We start from the raw sequence: 18253 nt of genomic DNA on the forward strand, positions 1-18253 counted from the left end.
GCAAAACTGCTGTCTTTTGAGCTGAGCTAGGTAACCACCTCATACTTAAACCCTTGAGTGCCAACCAATATCCTAGGAACTGTGCTAAAATTGCCAAGACATTTTTGCTGATTTTACAGCAGTGAAGGAAAAAAATTATGAATCGCAAGTAAATGAAGTTGCATATTCAAAAACTTAAGGAAACCTTTACTACATTTGTTTTCATCTTTGACATATATTGTTTGCTGATTGTATTATAAAATACTAGTAGAAAAAAATTTGAACAAAACATATAATGTTAAAATAGAGGGACACCCTTCTCCAATATCTTCCACAAAATCATCTTCACAGCAAGAATTGACATATTTAGCAATATCATCATCACTAATAAAAGCAGACTTAGAATTGGACGCCATTTCAAAGCTTTAGGGCTACAAAATCTGAGTAACCTTCATAAAATCGTAGCACCTGTAAAAAATTAGGCAGATAAATGCCAGTGGTCAATTTTAGAACTACAAACATTCAGCATCATAAGTAATCTGCACTTAGGTGCCATCCGTCAATAAAGAGTGAACTACAGTGGGGCTTTGACTTACGAGTTTAATTTGTTCCATGACGGAGCTCGTAACTCAAATTACTCGTATGTCAAATCAAAAAGTGAACGAGTGAGACACGTGATGCTGGGCTGATGTTGTGGCATTCACTGTGACGTTCGCTGCGCCAACTAGCAGTGGGGTATCTGAAGCTGGCTCGTAACCCGAATTTTAGCTCGCAACTCAAAGCAAAAAACGGCTGAGAGACGGCTCATATCTCGAAAAACTCGTTAGTCAGGACACTCGTAAGTCAAGGCCCCACTGTACTAGCATCTAATAGTGACACTGCAGGAGGAGTGCCATAGCACTCCCGGCACTTTTGGCGAAAGACAGGAGGAGCGTAATCGTGCTCCCCACTCTCTAGGGTTTAAAGAATTGGCCACTTGCTAATGGTAAGGAACTCACTACTGTGTCAGAGATTTGGAGATTAGTATGCCAGCTACTTAATGAAGAGTAGAATTTAGAGACATGGTAATCTGGTCCTCATGCTTTACCTAGCAATGCAAAATAGCCTGAAGTGAGGTTTATGGAGCCTAAACTGGCTCCTTGGAGCTATGAGGGCCACCTTGCCAAACTTTAGTACCTTCCTGTTTCTGTGTTCAAAGTACCTGATTATCACAGTCTATGGGTAGAGAAATAGGGCTCAACGCTAAAATCAACTACAAAAAGCATTTTGAGCACTGAACTTGGAAAAAGAAATTTAATGAGGTCCCCAGGGGCATTCATTCTGTCTCCAGGGTATTAAAGTGATAGCTTCCCTACCTCTCAAGCTCAGCTGCTTTTTTTGCTCACTGGTTTCACTTGTCACGAAGAAGCCTTACGGTTGAAGGCCTTCCCGTGTTGGGAACTAAGAAAAGGTTTACTTCCATCTGTACAATTGCTGAGCTATACGGAAAGGTTATATTTGGCACACAAAAAAAAATGTTTTTGTTTTTGGAGACAACAAAGTTATGCTCAGAGATTGACTTTTGTTTTTGCCATCTACTTATTTAGCACAGGTTCGCTGTGGGTGTTATAATTTCAAAAGCCAGTAGCATACAATATCTCTTAATAAGCAAAGTAAAGAAATAACGTACATCAAACAAATGACAGGTTAATCACACTACCAAGAGGCACTTGGGAGGGTTATCAACCCACCAAAGAGCTGATTTCCAGAGGCCAGCATAAAAGTAAAAGTCCCCTGTTGCTAGAGCATGTTGCTAGGGCACAAGGACATTAGGTAGTAGGAGGGCTAAGCTGCTATGAGGATTATCACTTCTGAGATCCCTGCATGGGTTGATTTTTTAATTTTATTGATTTTTAGAGAGAGGAAAAAAACATCTTTTTGTTGTTCCACTTAAGATACATTAATTGAATGTGCCCTGACTGGGGATCAAACCCACAACCTTGGTGTATTGGGGCAACACTCTAAACCAGTGGTTGCCAACCTTTTGGACCTCACAGACCACCAGTGGTCCATTGACCACCGGTTGGCGACCGCTACTAACCAACTGAGCTACCCAGCCAGGGCAAAACCCTGCATGGGCTTAACACCACTGTGGACAAGTAGGAGCACATGTCTCAAGTGTCTTCAGAGTTCTTAGGTTAGCACAGTGGTCGGCAAACTCATTAGTCAACAGAGGCAAATATCAACAGTACAACGATTGAAATTTCTTTTGAGAGCCAAATTTTTTAAACTTAAACTATATAGGTAGGTACATTGTTATTAACTTAATTAGGGTACTCCTAAGGCTTAGGAAGAGCCACACTCAAGGGGCCAAAGAGCCGCATGTGGCTTGTGAGCCGAAGTTAGCCGACCACGGGGTTAGCGAATAGTTGTCTCACCCAAACCAAAACTCTCATAGTTCTCACAAACTCTCAGTATTTATAGTCTAAACTTGAGGCCCAGTGCACGAAATTTGTGCACAGGTAGGGTCCCTAGGCCTGGCCAGCGATCAGGGCTGATCTGTGGGGTGATGGGGGCGGGGGAGGGGCCTCCCACTGGCACCCACCTTGGCTGGCCTGGGGCCTGCAGGCTGGGGGCAGCTCCTGCATTGAGCGTCTGCCCCCTGGTGGTCAGTGTGCATCCTAGTGACCCGTCGTTCCGCTGTTTGGTCGATTTGCATATTAGGCTTTTATTATATAGGATATCCCCTTACCATTGTTGTTTCTCCACATGTTCCTATTCGTAAGCCCCCAGCAGGAGCCCCCAGTTGGGCTTCTGACTGCTTATCAACAACAGATGCAGAATGATCACATCCTGGCATAATTCATCCTTATATCAAAGCAACTTTTTAAAACTTGTCATAAACAACTGAATTAAAACAATTTCACTTAGGTCATAAGTGGATTTGAAATATTAAACCTATACACAAATCACCTGTTAAAGAACAAAAATGCTTTTTTTTAATTAAATTTTTTTTAACTTTTCCTGGATTGAGAAAGGAAATTTTGGAAAATCATCTCAGTACTTAATGAGACATATTCAGGAACTAGTGAGCCACTCTGCTATGTCAATGGGACATGCAGGATAAAAAGGTACATAAAGCAGCTCTCTACCCCCCCTCCCCCCAAGTAGTATGTATATTTTGATTGTTCCAGTTCTAGTAACTATCCAAAATTTTTTACTATGTTTCATTTAGTGAATATCAAGCATCTATTATGTGCAAGACACTGAAGAATTCTTACCTCCAAGAAACTGAAAATCTAGTAGGGAAAGGTCCATGTACACAGTGAATACTGTCTTTTATTAGATATTTAACTGCAATAAAAAAAGGAAACTATTTTTGAAGGAAGAAATTTTGTTAGACCTAGTGGTTTTCAAATGTTTTCCGCCATCTTCAAAGTAAATACGGATCCCCAGTTTATAAGATTAAAAAGCAGTTGGTTTGAGTGTATGTGTGGGAGGGGGGATATGTACACCATTCTCCCTACTTCTTCACTACCCCCACCACCAAACGCAATTCTTCAGTTTTTTATATATTTTTTATTGATAGTATTACAGATATCTCCCATTCCCCCACCCCTTTCCGTCTTCTCTCCCCCCCCCCAAATGTCTTCACTACCCTTCATCTTCAGTTTTATTCAAGGTTCCCCCATATCAGAAAAGCTGACTTTCCACATATAAGAACAGAGCTAAGAATACAGTACTATAAACATGGACAAGTGCAAAAAAGCTACAATAATTGAAAACCCTTAAGCTAAATAGTCACTTTAGTAGGAAAGAGATGAACACACCAGTGACCCTGAAGGCCCAAGTACTTACCCCTTAAATCTGTACTTTAGAATTTAAGTAAATGCTCTCTACAAACCTGGCTGGTTGTTGGTATCTTCTAAATCAGTACTTCTCAAACTTTAAAATACAGCCTGAGGAATCTTGTTAATATACAGATTCTGATTCAGTTGAGGTGGGGTGAGGCTGAGATGGTTTTAACAAGTCCCCTGCCCTAGCCTGCTTGGCTCAGTGGATAGAGCGTCAGCCTGCGGACTGAAGGGTCCCAGGTTCGATTCCGGCCGAGGGCATATGCCTGGGTTGCAGGCTCGATCCCCAGTAGGGGGTGTGCAGGAGGCAGCTGATCAAGGATTCTCTCTCATCATTGATGTTTCTATCTCTCTCTCTCTCCCCCTTCCTCTCTGAAATCAATAAATATATATATATTTTTAAAAAGTCCCCTGATGAAGCTGCTGCTCCTGAAAAGCACATTCAGAGTAGCAAAGGTCTAGAGCTGATCTAGTTCTGATCATGACTTATCCAAGTCATGATTAAACAGAGTTCCTGAAGTGGTGCAGTAACAGTCTCGTACATTAGAACATGATGCAAGAGGTAGAAGGGCCAATGGCTAAAATTGGTTATCAGACAGTTTGCTTGTATGAAATTCAGTATTTACTGAGTGACCCCTGTCACAGAGATAAGGGGAAATTTTCTAAAAACCTTTTTTTTTTTTAACTCAGTTCCTTTTCTGTGCTACAGTACTTTAATAAATTGTTTCTAATCATCAGTAACCTGTAAGGCATTATTTTAATTTTGCTCATTATCTCAGGGATGAGGAAAAGTGAGGAAAGTGACTTGCTCAGCGCCATATACTTAGGAGGCAGAACCAGGTTTGGAACCAGATCTCTTAGGCTCCAAGGTCCACACATTTTTAACTATATGACTGCCTCCCTAAACACTTAACAATTAAAAACTGAAAGCAGTTGTATCTCTGGAAGATGAATTTTTACATCTCTATCAGCAATGAAATTAGGATCCATGCCGGCGAAGAGATGGGAGCCTTAACTCAGCATTTAAGTGCATTATTTTTCTTACAAAATTTTTTATAAAGTTATGAAATTCCTTGAAAAGTGAACATATTTCCATTTCCCAGGTTATAAATAAAATATTAAAACCTTGTAGCAAGCCTGAGGGCAGCACTAGTGTGTTAATGGCTTAAAAAATGATTCCAATGTCTGCATGCCCTCAGGCCTAGGGCGTTTATTACTGGAGGCCAAAGGGCTCTTGGGATTTCTTTTGCCTTGAGGAGAACTGGCAGGAACAACCTGGGGGTTTGAGGAGTGGGGCTGCAAAAAGGATTTCTGCAACTCCAGTGCAAAATGATAGTCCATATGTTCCGGCATCTCCCATACAGGTACCAGACAACCACACTTCTCACAGGACACTTGATCCTCAGTAGCCAGAAGACTCGGGATAGTGGTTGTCTTCTGAGCCACCTCCAGAGCAGACTGGGGAGTTAAAGAAGCAAGCTCACTGGGGCTGTTCTGGGCCAAATCCATCTCTGCAGGAGTTGTTTTACAGGATTCTAGCTTCAAAACCTCCTCACAGACAGGGGCAGAATCTGGATACTCTGTTGGAACATTGTTTGTTAACTTCTTAGGACTAGGCTGTGGATTTTGTGGAGGGAAGGAGATGGGAGGATTATTGAGCTGTTTCTGCTTCAGAAGCAGACTTTTCTGCTTAAAGAAGGGCTCAATTCCTGTAGTACGGCTGGTCTGGAAAGGTAATGAGAGCTTGAGTGGTGAATTGCTTTTGGGGGCCTGGGTAGTGGCAGTGAGAGACGAAAGTGAAGCTTCTTTGACTTTCTGCTTTTCTGCAGCTTTTTGGAAAAAGGATTCCAAAGGATTGGTTGCTTTCTTAGTGGCTGTCACCGTAGGGCCACTTCCCTGGGTCTTACTTTCTGGACTGGTAATTGGTACCTTTGGCAGAGGACTTGAGTCGTTACTCAAGAAGACGGTGATGTCTGTGCAAGATGAAGGGGCAGAGGTAGAGAACTTGGTAGCACAAAGGAAAAGCATTGTGAGGGGAGGGGACCTGTATGGAAAGAAAAAAACAAAACACAAAAAACAAGATTAGCACCAGGTCACAGATTTGAATTATAAGTGCCTGGGATTCTGATTCTGCCACAAGAGGTAATTATTACTGCATTGATTCTCAAACTTTAGGGTGTATCAGATTAATGTAGATACAATAGATATGGGATAGAAAGAGAATTTGCCTTTCTAACAAGTTCCTAGATGATTCTGATGTTGCTGATCTAGGACCACATCTTGAGAATTGCTGACTTGGTGAACCAGTCACATATGTGTAAGTTGGATCCCCTGACAGCTACATATTACTGTTTTCATACGATACTGCTGCAGAGCTGCTGTAATTCAGGGTTAGGGCAAGAAACTTTACTTGGGGTAACAAAGAGCTTCAGAAAGTTTAGACAAAAACTTTTTTAAAAAAACCTCTCACACATTCTGTTTTTAAAAGGGCACCACCTGATACTAACGCTGACAGCCTTCCTTTCTTTATATTTCTTTTGTATTTTTATTGATTTCAGAGAGGAATGGAGAGGGAGAGAAAGATAGAAACATCAGTGATGAGAGAGAATCATTGATCAGCTGCCTCCCGCATGCCCCCTACTGAGGACTGAGCCCACAATCCCGGCATGTGCCCTGACCGGGACCTGGAATCAAACAGTGACCTCCTGGTTCATAAGTTGACTCTCAACCACAGAGCCACACCAGCCAGACTGGAATACTTTTTAAAAAATGTAATGGGCTGTTAAATAGTTAAAGGATTTCAACATTGAAAATAGTATCTGGATAGTAAATGAACACACTCCAATCATATATTTGGTTATTTTTCATGACTGACTAAAGTTTATTTAACATGACATTTGGTATTGTACCATGGAGCTTGTAACTGAGTTGGGATGCTAGATAGAGATTATCAATGAGTATGGTTAGTTTCATTATCAAGGAAGATGCTTTTAAGATAGAAAAATCAAGTAGTTGAGAAAGAAGTTCCCAAATGTGCTGTGTTCTTGAAATGTTAATTCTGTACTCCCAAGTGCAACTGGTCATTCCCCTGACTATTGCAAATGATACAGGTAAGGATAGTATTGACTCACTCTGTCTCGCAAACCTACCCGTGGGAATTGGATTGCACCAAATGTAGGCAAAGAAATTGCGGCTGAGCTGTCTTTTTGCTGGTGTTTCTACTGTGTTTCTCTCCTTTGTGCATGACTATTGCTCTCGGTAATAGTTCCTGCTAGCCAGAGTCACAACTACCCCGGCTGGAAAGTTTATATTACCCACTAATTTTAGAGCAAGACAGGGTATAAGTCTCTTCTGAAAAGATGAGCTAGAAAGAAACTCACCATTCGGTTTGGATTCCTGAAGTATTACAGTTCCTGATGACAGCAAATGCATCATGGCTCATCTTGTGAGCATCGTAGCGGGTAAGGGCACAGCAGCGGCGCAGACTGCTGAGACGTTTGTCTCCTTGTACACGAATGCTCACAGCCAACTGGGTGGCTACCCTGTCGTTCTGTGGGTATAAAAGGATTAAGACCAGAACTAAAGTTACCATCTGGATTCTGTATACGGAGCTGTGTGAGAGAACATAAAAGAACCAGGGTGGCAGAATGGTTTGGAAATAGTCAAGTTTAATTTAAAATTTTTTAAAAATTGTGCTATTTTGGTGTATAAGAAGAAATTAAAGAAGATACAATTTGGATATCTAGGATATTTTGACAGGTGATGCGAAGAGGAGAGAATATATAAAATGGACTTCCTGAATGTTCTTTTCATGGTGTCTATGCAGGAAGATGATAACAAATACCTGTAGTACTATATTCTATTTTGTGGCTGAAGGAAGAACTCTTTTTTTAAAATATATTTTATTGATATTTTTACAGAGAGGAAGGGAGAGAGTTAGAGAGTTAGAAACATCGATGAGAGAGAAACATCGATCAGCTGCCTCTTGCACACTCCCCACTGGGGATGTGCCCGCAACCAAGGTACATGCCCTTGACCGGAATCGAACCTGGGACCCTTCAGTCCACAGGCCGACACTCCATCCACTGAGCCAAACCGGCCAGGGCGGAAGAACTCTTATAAGTAACTGTCTGAATGGAAGATCCAAGCTAGGATGTCAAGATGGAGTAGTGGATTTGTTCTTTAATCTGCTCTGATGCTTAATAAGAGAGAAGTTTTCACTAGCACCCCCCTCTTACAGCCCATCACTAGAAGATACAGTGTAGTGAGCCTGCCTCCAGACAGCAATATCATTGGTTCATTTTTCTAGTGAAGTCTAAGCATCTGAATGCTCCTGCTGCAAAGCAAACTAAGAAACAAAGGTCAAGAGGCAGAAATATAAGAAGGTAATAAGTCTATTACTGGGACCCCCTCAAAATCAAAAGATGTTACTGAGAAGGAATACCCCTAAGGCAAACAAGCCAAGAGTAGCACCTATTTTGGGGTTAAAAATAGAATTCTGTGTTTTTGTATACTTTGAAATACAATTCCTACAGATTTTTATTTGTACTCTTGAGAGAATACACATTGGCAATTAGAAAAGGAGTCTGTTGACTAAACCATTCAAGTATAGCTGAATGCCTACCTCATATAGGCAGAGATAGGATACAACAAAAGTCCAGGCCCTCATGGATCTCTCTCTCTCTCTCTCTCTCTCTCTCTCTTTTTTTTTTTTTAGAGAAAGAGAGGAAGGGAGAGAGAGAAACATTGATGATGAGAAGAGAGGACCATCAACATCGATCAGCTGCCTCCTGCACGCCCCCCACCCACTGGGAGTTGAGCCTGCAACCCGAGCTTGTGCCCTGACTAGGAATTAAACTGGTGACCTTCTGGTGCATAGGTTGACACTCAAGCACTGAGTCACACCAGCTGGGAAGCCCTCATGGATCTTATCTTGTAGTAGGAGCTACAGATACTAAACAAGTAGACCTGTAATAAAAGTGACTACAAAGGGCTATAAAAAAAAAAAAAGCAGAGTAAGGCAGAGAGTGCTGAAGGCTGCTGATGTAAGAGGGTAGCTAAGAGAAGGCCTCTTTGAGAAGGTGAAATTTAAGCAGAGACCTAAATAAACTTTGGAGGCAAATTTTAAGAATATAAGCAAAGCTTCTGCAGGCTGAAGAAACAGCAAGTACTAAAGTGCTAAGGTGAGAATTTGCTTGTTGTGTTAAATAAAAGGGAAGGAAGCCAGTGGAGTGGACACTAGAGTATAGTGAGTAAGGGGGAAAGGATAGGAGATGAGGTTAGAGATGTAACCAGAAACCAAATCATATCGGTCATTATAAAATGAAATAAAATAAATCCACACGAGACTTAAGTGTGAAGGGAAACCACTAGAATATTTTATTTTATTTTTAAAATATTTTTATTGATTTCATAGAGGGAGAGAGAGATAGAAACATCAGTGATGAGAGAGAATAATTGATCAGCTGCCTCCTGCACACCCTCCACTGGGGATTGAGCCCGCAACTCAGGCATGTGCCCTTGACCAGAATCGAATCCGGGACCCTTCACTCTGCAGGCCGACCCTCTATCCACTGAGCCAAACCAGCTGGGGCTAGAATATTTTAAAGTAAAGTCATATGATTTTCTATGTCCAGAATTCTTTTGGGGATAAAGTCCTTTTAAGCTTAAAGGCAGATTAATTTACAGGGATCCCTACCTATTGCGTTGCACTGTGAAGTGGGAAGAAAGTCCCAGAGGCTTATAGAGATGAGAACGAGGCGACACCTAGTGGGCAAAGTCAAATAGGCTCACAACACAACTGGGATCATACCCCTCTTTGTTACCTGCAAAGAACCAACATTCCCCACCATTCAGCTAAAAGGGGGTACTCAGGTAGTTTTGGATAGTTCCTAACAGTATACAGTTGACTTGTAGGGCTCCCAGATGTTTCAAAAGGAAAAGGCCTATCAAACAATACTGTCAGGAAAATGAAAAGAAGACCCAGAGAATGGGAGAGAAAAATTTGTAAGTTATAAATCTGATGAGATTTATACCCAGAATATAAAAATAACTCCTAAAATGCAATAGATAACCCATTTAAAAAATGGGTAAAGGATCTCACCAGACATTTCTCCCCAAAGGATAAGAAAATAGACAATAAGGTTTTCAAGTGAAAACCACAAACTTTATACCCACTAGTAAGGCTAAAAAAATAAAATAAAAAGACAATAACAAGGATATAGAGAAATTAGGACTCTCTTACATTGCTGGGGATGTAAAAGAGTGCAGCAACAGCTTCAAAATGCTAAACAGAGTTACCATGTGACCCAGGAATTCTCGGTATTAATTATATAGGAGCAAGAGAAATGAAAACCAGATGTCTATATAAAAATCTGTAAATAAATGCTCATAGTAACACCATTATTCATAACTAGAGGCCCGGTGCACAAAAATTTGTGCACTTGGGGCGGCGGGGGGGGGGGGGGGTCCCCCAGCCCGGCCTGTGCCCTCTCGAAGTCTGGGACCCCTCGGGAGATAACGACCTGCTGGCTTAGGCCTGCTCCCGGGTGGCAGAGGGCAGGCCCAATTCCTAAGTGCAGCCCCTGGTCAGGCTCAGAGCAGGGCCGATTGGGGAGTTGGGGCGCCGCCCCGTCATGCACAGAGCAGGGCGGATCGGGAGGTTGCAATGTCACCCTCAGTCACGCTCAGGGTAGGGCCGATTGGGGGGTTGGGGCACCGCCCCCTGTCACACTCAAGGCAGGGTCGATGGGGAGGTTGCGGCGCCACCCCCTGTCACGCACAGAGCAGGGCCCATCAGGGGGTTGGGGTGCTGCCCCCTGTCACGCACAGAGCAGGGCCCATCAGGGGTGTTGGGGCTCCATACCCTGTCACGCACAGAGCAGGGCTGATCAGGGGGTTGAGGAGCTCCCCTCTGTCACTCACAGAGTAGGGCCGATAGGGGAGTTGGGGCACCACCCCCTCTCACACACAGAGCAGGGCGGATCAGGGGGTTGGGGCGCTGCACCCTGTCACACTCAGGGCAAGGCCAATGGGGAGGTTATGGCTCTACCCTGTCACACACAGAGCAAGGCCCGTGGAGGGGGGTTGGGGCGCCACCCTCTATCAGCCACAGAGCAGGGCCGATCAGGGGGTTGGGGCACCGCCACTGTCACACTCGAGGCAGGGCCGATGGAGAGGTTATGGCTCTACCCTGTCACACACAGAGCAGGGCCTGGGGGGGGGGGGGGGGGGGTTGGGGCACTGCACCCTGTCACACACAGAGCAGGGCGGATCAGGGGGTTGGTGCGCTGCACCCTGTCAAACACAGAGCCGCAGGGCAATCAGGGGATTGGGGAGCTCCCCCCTATCAGGCACAGAGCAGGGCAGATAGGGAGGTTGTGGCCCCACCCCCTGTCACACACAGAGCCGCAGGGCGATCAGGGGGTTTGGCCGCTGCCCCCTGTCACGCTGATCCCAGTGCCGGGAGGCATATTACCCTTTTACTATATAGGATAGCAGCCTGGTGCACGGGTGGGACCCGGCTGGTTTGCCCTGAAGGGTGTCCTGGATCAGGGTGGGGGTCCCCACTGGGGTGCCTGGCCAGTCTGGGTGAGGGGCTGAGGGCTGTTTTCCAGGAAGTGAGTGACTGAAGCTTCCAACTGCTCCTTGTTTGTTTTTTTTTTTTATTCTAGGCCAGCTTTAGCTCTGAGGCCTCGCTGAAAACATCGATACAATGTTACTAAAGCCCGGCTGACTGAAAGCCGGTTTCTGGGCTTTTGTTTAGCTTCTTATTTGCAACATAGTACATAGTTGCTTAGAGTTGCAACTGAGAGGCCGGAAAGTTAGGCGGGGAACGTTGGAGTCTGTAGCCACTGCAGCAAGCAAGCCTCATGTTCGCTTCCAGCTGCCTGGCTGCTGACCGCCATCTTGGCTGACAGTTAATTTGCATATACTCACTGATTAGCCAATGAAAAGGGTAGCGGTCGTACACTAATTACCATGTTTCTCTTTTATTAGTGTAGATAGCCAAAAAGTGGAAACAACTCAAATATCCACTCACTGATGAATGGGTAAACAAAGTGTAATATCTATACAATAGAATATTCAGTTATAAAAATGAATAAAATAATGATACATGCTACAATGTGGGTGAACCTTAAAAATACTATTTTAACTTAAAGATTTCAAACCACTCACAAAAGGTCACATACTATATTATTCCATTTATATGAAATGACCAGAATAGTAAGTCTATAGAGATAGAAACTTAGTGATTGCCTAGGGCTGGGGGAGTAACTGCTAATAGGTATAGGATTTCTTTTTTGGGTGATGAAAATGTTCTTGAACTGATTGTGGAATAGGTGAACAACTGGAAAATACTAAAACCACTGAACTGTATACTGTGATGGGTGAATTTTTTTAAACAAGTGAATTTTATGGTATGTAAAATACACATCAATAAAGCTGGGTTTGTTTTTTTTAGGAGTAGATAAAGAAACGATTTCTTTAAATCCTCACCCAAGGAATGAGTATATTATTTCCACTGATTTTTAGAGAAAGAGGAAGGGAGGGGGGTGGGAAAAGAGAGAGATGAGAGAGAGAGAGAGAAACATCAACATGAGAGACACACATTGATTGGTTGGTTGCCTCCTGCTTGAGCCCCAACCAGGTGGCCAGGGATTGAACCTGCAACTAAGGTATATGCCCTTGACTGGGAATTGAATTCAAGACCCTTAAGTCTGTGGGCTGATGCTCTAACCACTGACCCAAACTGGCCAGGGCTAAAACTGTTTTTGTTGATTTTAAAGAGGAAGGGAGAGAGAGAAACATTGATCTGCTGCCTCCCATACACACCCCGGCCAGAGATTGAACCTGAAACCTAGGTATATGCCCTGAACAGGAACTGAACCCGCAACCTTTTGGTGTTCATGATGACACTCCAAACAACTGAATCACCCAGCCAGGGTAATTGTCAGTACTTCTTTGTCAGTGCTTCTTTGTAAATTATTGGACTATGTTTAAGTCCAATAATTTACAGTCCAATCTCTAAATGTCCTACTTAATGGCTCTGTACTCTGATAAAGATCCACTGTATATTCAGGGCTGCGGAAGTAGTCAGATAAAGAAATAAACAAAGCCCTGGTTGGGTAGCTCGGTTAGTTAGAGCATCATCCCGATATACAGCAAGGTTATGGGTTCGATCCCCAGTCAGGGCACATATATGAAACAACCAATGAATGCATAAATAAGAGGAACAACAAATCAATGTTTCTCTCTCCCCCCTCCTCTCTAAAAATCAATACATTTTTTGAAAGTTAACAAAAAAAGGACATACACAAAAAAGTAGAGGCAAATGGTAATGAGGGAGACAGGAATATCAGGTCTTATGTTTACAGATCCAGGATTTCGAAGATCATGTTGACTTTTATGGAAGCAGGTAAAAGATTTCTTAAAAGTTCTTAGCTGGTATCTTTTTGTATCTTTGTTTCTACTCCATAAGGTAAGATATTTAAACTGGTATATTAAATCCCAAAGCTCACCCCAGGAATAAAGAAAGAAAATCTTACATCATTTCGGTCCTTTGTTAGTCTCTCCTCTAGTTCCTGGGCTAACTGCAAAAGCCACCATTGTACCTAAAAAAAGTATTGATATTTTAATCTTTCATTTTAAAATTGTAGTTTATTTTAGAACTAGATGGTAGATTTGTTCAGCTCTCCCCCAAACGGAAGTGTACAAGAAAGTTTTCCCTATAACCAAGGGACCAATAGTCAGAAATCTTCAGTGCTCTGACCTGCCCTAGTTATAATTTTTCATTTTCTTTTCCTGCTGGCATGCCATCAGGTGAATTTCAGGCATGTTCCAGCTCTGAGAAGAAAGAGAAAAAAAAAAAGACACAATATCCTACTATTTTATTTCTTTTCAGGAGGAAAACAATGAAAAAATAATAAATCACATTAAAACTAGTCAATTTTCAATACACACAAAAGAACTCTATTTACTTCATACTTTACAGCTAAAGTTTCCATCTAACTTGTTAAACTTCTGCAGTACCCAAACCTAACCCCCGAGAGAGAGGCAATGTTCTGCCAAGAAGGCCAGCCTAAAAGGGGATGCTGTCATGAGCAGCACACGTTGGGCAGCTTGATTGCTCTACATGTGGAACTGACATCAAGATTTTGGAAGCATAATGTGCTGGTATATGGGCAGCTGGTGACCGTTGGTTCTGGCACCCACAAAGGAAAAAAAAAAAGCCTGCTGACCTGTTCCCGAGTAGCCAGAGCCGTCTTTCCTGGGAAGTTCTTGCTGCAGCCAATGGTTTTGGGTAGTTGCCTGGGTTTAACCGGATCATGTTCGATCCCACGGCACATGGCATATAGCCAAGATCTAATAAAACCAGCCAAAAAGTTTAAGGTGAAAACAAATGATTATTCTTATTAAAACAAAACAAAATACCTATATTATACTATCCTTTTATCACCTTCATGAAAAAGGAAACGTTTGTCCAAAATTAAGTATACCTTACCTCTGACAGAATCCCTGCCCTTCCCAATGAACTCCAGTGCAATATATTGCCAAGGAGAGGAATGCTGGTTACGCTTTTCAAAACCAAGTCATTATTTGTATTTTTGGAAAAGTGCCAAGCAAGCCACTGATTTATATCCCCAAGTTTTTTGGTACTTACTAAGCCTAAAGACAAGGATTTTAAGTGAATGTCAGCATCTTAGCATACATAGATGATGTACTTGTATATATCTAAGCATCAAAGTAACAGTTCCTATCAACCTATTTAGGTACATGAAAAAACTACTCTAGACTGACAGGCCATAGTTATCTAATTTTTTTTATAGTTATCTAATATTTTAAAGCAAAATGACCAATAAAATTACCTCAAGGAGCAAATGCTAACCTAAAGGTAGGCCTAGACTTTACTAAATTCTTTGGTCTATATTTGAACTTAGTATTCTCATAATAAGAGTTATGATTGAAAAGTATTAGGAATCACTTACCCATTCTTCTCTCCAAAATGACTCTGGAGCTGGGATTCAGTGAACTGGGTCAGTTCACCCATGTATTCTATCCCCAGGATTTCAATGACAGAGGCCCCGAGTTTCCCTCCAAGACTACGACTAACAGAAAAGACAAAGATTTACAGGTCACATCCTAAATATCTATTTAGCAGCAAAGACATTTTGCTTGTGTAAGTAGCTCTTCAGAAGATTCAGGGAAAATAAGAGCACATACAGGTCCTATAGAATATTGATATCTAGTATAAGACTAGATGATTCTGGGAATTCAGATATTCTGGGAGTTAGGACCTGGGAAGATTAACAATAGCAAAAATAAAAGGTTAAAGTCATTAATTCGTCATTAAGCCAATCATATAGCAAACTTTCAATTGTATAGAACAGGGGTGGGCAAACTTTTTGACTCGAGGGCCACAATGGGTTCTTAAACTGGACCGGAGGGCCGGAACAAAAGCATGGATGGCGTGTTTGTGTGAACTAATATAAATTCAAAGTAAACATCATTACATAAAAGGGTAAGGTCTTTTTTTTTTTTTTTAGTTTTATTCATTTCAAACGGGCCGTAGTTTGCCCACGGCTGGTATAGAATCTACTGTTCCATTTTGGGATTAAAATTAACCTAAAGATAGGCCTAGACTTTACTAAATGTGGCCCCCAAACAAATCCATAAGCTAAAAGCTTTTATACTTAAAAATAAAGTAAAAAATCATCAGCCTGGCCTTAGAGGCTTCCTATAATCTGTTCTCAACTGACCTTTTCAGTCCTGTTTCCATCACTTCTCCTCCTTAATATGATCCAGCTAAACTAGTTTATGTCCCAGTTCACTAAAAATACCTCATACTTTTTCCCTCTTTGTGTTCAAATGTTGTCCAAATCGCTATTGCTCTTCTATTCTCATCTGACTCTCCAAATTATGCCAAATCCCATGCCTCTTTCATAAATCCTTTTGAAACTACTCTTCTATGAACTTTGGTAACTCCCTGTACAATTCATTTAGCAATCACATACACTCTCATGATAACACTCTCACAGTTGCTTTGACCTGCCCTATCTTGTCCCTTCAACAATATTATAAGCCCTTGTAAAGGACACACAATTGGTGGGCACAACCTAGAAATTCACTTTGTTTGGATTCTTTCATGCCTGGGTTTGGGAGCAATTCAGTAGCCCTGAATACCTTGATATGATATTAGAAGAAGTAGAACTCCTATTTATTTTGTTATTTAGTAACAGATTTGAATAAAAAGTCTAGAGGGAAGTTAAACATACATCTAAAAATCAGTTCATTTTTGAAAATTCAGTATTAAGTATCTTCCACAGATAATCCAGAATTGATTTTAAGGAAAAAAGTCTGTTTCTCAAAATTTTCTGTGTTATCTCCCTCCCACCTCCCTAGTACCCATTTTCCATGGCTCCAATCCTTAAGGAACAGAAGAAACTACAACCAGAGGAATGCCTTCAGATGTCTCTGAGTGAAATTTAAGGCGCTCCCCAAATACTTACATTTTGTTAATAGGCATGTGGCTGAAGAGTTGTGGGACTGACCCATGTGAGACCAGGGTCTGGCGGTTGGGCTTGTGTAGTCCACAGGCCAGTTTTGCCAGGACCTGGAGGATGGAAAGTGTAAAATCCTCATTGCTGTCAAAACCCTCACAGAAAACTGGTGAATATTAACATACCCATACACATGCAGGCACAGCTAAGGGCTGTAACTAATGGTGTCCACATTAAAAACAAAACCGGAAATTCAACCTCTCTAAACATTGGTTGGGCACAATACCCTTAGTGGAAAACATGACCCACCATCATTATCCACATAGTTCCTTCCAGATCTTCCATTATCGGTTTTCCTTTAGTAATTTTCCCACCCCCGTTCTCCCACTTCAAGAAGGTAAGAAGCAGAGAAGCTGCAGAAGAAACTTATGATGCATTTCTTAACGTGTTCATATGAAAACGCTGAAACAAATTTGTTTTACCCATTTATTTACATTTCTTTTTAAAAAAATATGTTTTAGAGAGAGAGGAAGGGAGAGGGATAGAGAGATAGAAACATCGATGAGAGAGAAGCATCATCAATCAGCTGCCTCCTGCAAGCCCCCCACAGGGGATTGAACCAGCAGCCTCTTGTTTGGTTCCTGGGTTAATGCTCAACCGCTGAGCTACACGACCAGGCTATTTACATTTCTTGATTAATGGTTAGTCCATGAGTCCTGGGTTTAATACATACTGCCCTAATTTAGCATCTCTCATAATGATTGGGCTCAGAATCATCCTTCAACAGTAAACATCTTATACTATACACAGAACTTCAAAATGAAACAGATTTAAATCCTTGAGAACTCTTTCAAAGAATAAGATACTTCAGGGGTACCATTTCACAACTTAAATTGCTGGGGAAAGTATAAAATGATTCTTTAACTTTATTGGAGAGATTCTCTGGAACTTTTACTGGGCAATACTTAGTCTGGTTTAAATTATTACACCCAAGCAGAAAAACAAACAAAACAAAAACACCCAAACTCTTCTGGGTAGTTTGTCAACTTCCCTCTTATCGGAGTGAGGGGGGAGATGGTAGTAACCAATACTCAGCCACTGCCCAATTATTGAGCCTAGTCAGAAGGGGAAGAACACCCCAGGCCCTCACTGAACTTTAATCAGAAAACCAGTTACTCTGCCCCTGGACTGAAAGTGCCCATATCCCATAAATCAAAATAGTGTTCAAATTATAAAACTTTACTCTTTCATTTCTCTTATTAGGAATGGGGGAATAGGCAAAGCATAAAACACCTAGGTCACTCCACATAAGAAATGAGATACTGTGTAATAAGCCCTGGCCAGTATGGCTCAGTTGGCTGGGTGTTGGCCATACACTGAAAGGTTGCCGGTTCAATTCTGTCAGGGCACATGCCCAGGTTTTGGTCTCAATTCCCAGTAGAGGGTGTACAGAAGGCAGGCCATCAATGTTCTGGTCTCACCTTGATGTTTCTCTTTCTCTCTCCCTTCCTCCCTCTCTAAAAATCAATTTAAAAATCTAAAAAAAAAGAAAGAATCTTAAAAGAAATCAAATAATACTGGAATATTCTGGAAATAAAAAGAAAATAGATAGATTCAAAGCCTCCTACTTTCTAGATAGTTCAGTCATTAAGGAAATACTTTGGATGCAACTATATAAATAAGCATTTTCTGCAAATTTTTCAGCTTTTTTTAATTAATTTTTTAAAATTATTATTTTTTATTGATTTCAGAGAGGAAGGGAGAGGGAGAAAGAGAGAGAAACATCAATGATGAGATAGAACCATTGATCAGCTGCCTCCTGCATGCCACCCACTGGGGATGGAGCCCGCAACCCAGGCATGTGCCCTTGACTGGAATTGAACCTGGGACCCTTCAGTCCTCAGGCTGATGCTCTATCCACTGAGCCAAACCAGCCAGGGC

The 18253-nt window shown here is 41.8% G+C and overlaps 1 protein-coding gene and 1 non-coding gene across 2 annotated transcripts in view; one reads left to right on the top strand and one right to left on the bottom strand.

Annotated features, from left to right (window-relative positions):
• Positions 1-3600: 3600 nt before the first annotated feature.
• Positions 3601-18253, bottom strand: part of POLH (DNA polymerase eta) — a 30898-nt gene continuing 16245 nt past the window's right edge. Inside the window, exons 6-11 of the mRNA XM_070418523.1 lie at positions 16322-16425; positions 14801-14920; positions 14054-14177; positions 13361-13426; positions 7193-7362; positions 3601-5856 (exon numbers count right to left, since the gene is read on the bottom strand). Coding sequence (XP_070274624.1) covers positions 4962-5856; positions 7193-7362; positions 13361-13426; positions 14054-14177; positions 14801-14920; positions 16322-16425 — 1479 coding nt within the window. The 3' untranslated portion in view covers positions 3601-4961. The remainder of the gene's footprint in view (positions 5857-7192; positions 7363-13360; positions 13427-14053; positions 14178-14800; positions 14921-16321; positions 16426-18253) is intronic.
• Positions 13896-14027, top strand: LOC139013385 (U11 spliceosomal RNA). The gene has a single exon (XR_011472034.1). It is a non-coding gene; the product is annotated as a U11 spliceosomal RNA (small nuclear RNA).

Source organism: Myotis yumanensis, unplaced genomic scaffold (assembly GCF_028538775.1).
Source record: "Myotis yumanensis isolate MYYU_CA2020_CCGP unplaced genomic scaffold, mMyoYum1.0.hap1 SCAF_6, whole genome shotgun sequence".
In the NCBI taxonomy this organism is placed as follows: domain Eukaryota; kingdom Metazoa; phylum Chordata; class Mammalia; order Chiroptera; family Vespertilionidae; genus Myotis; species Myotis yumanensis.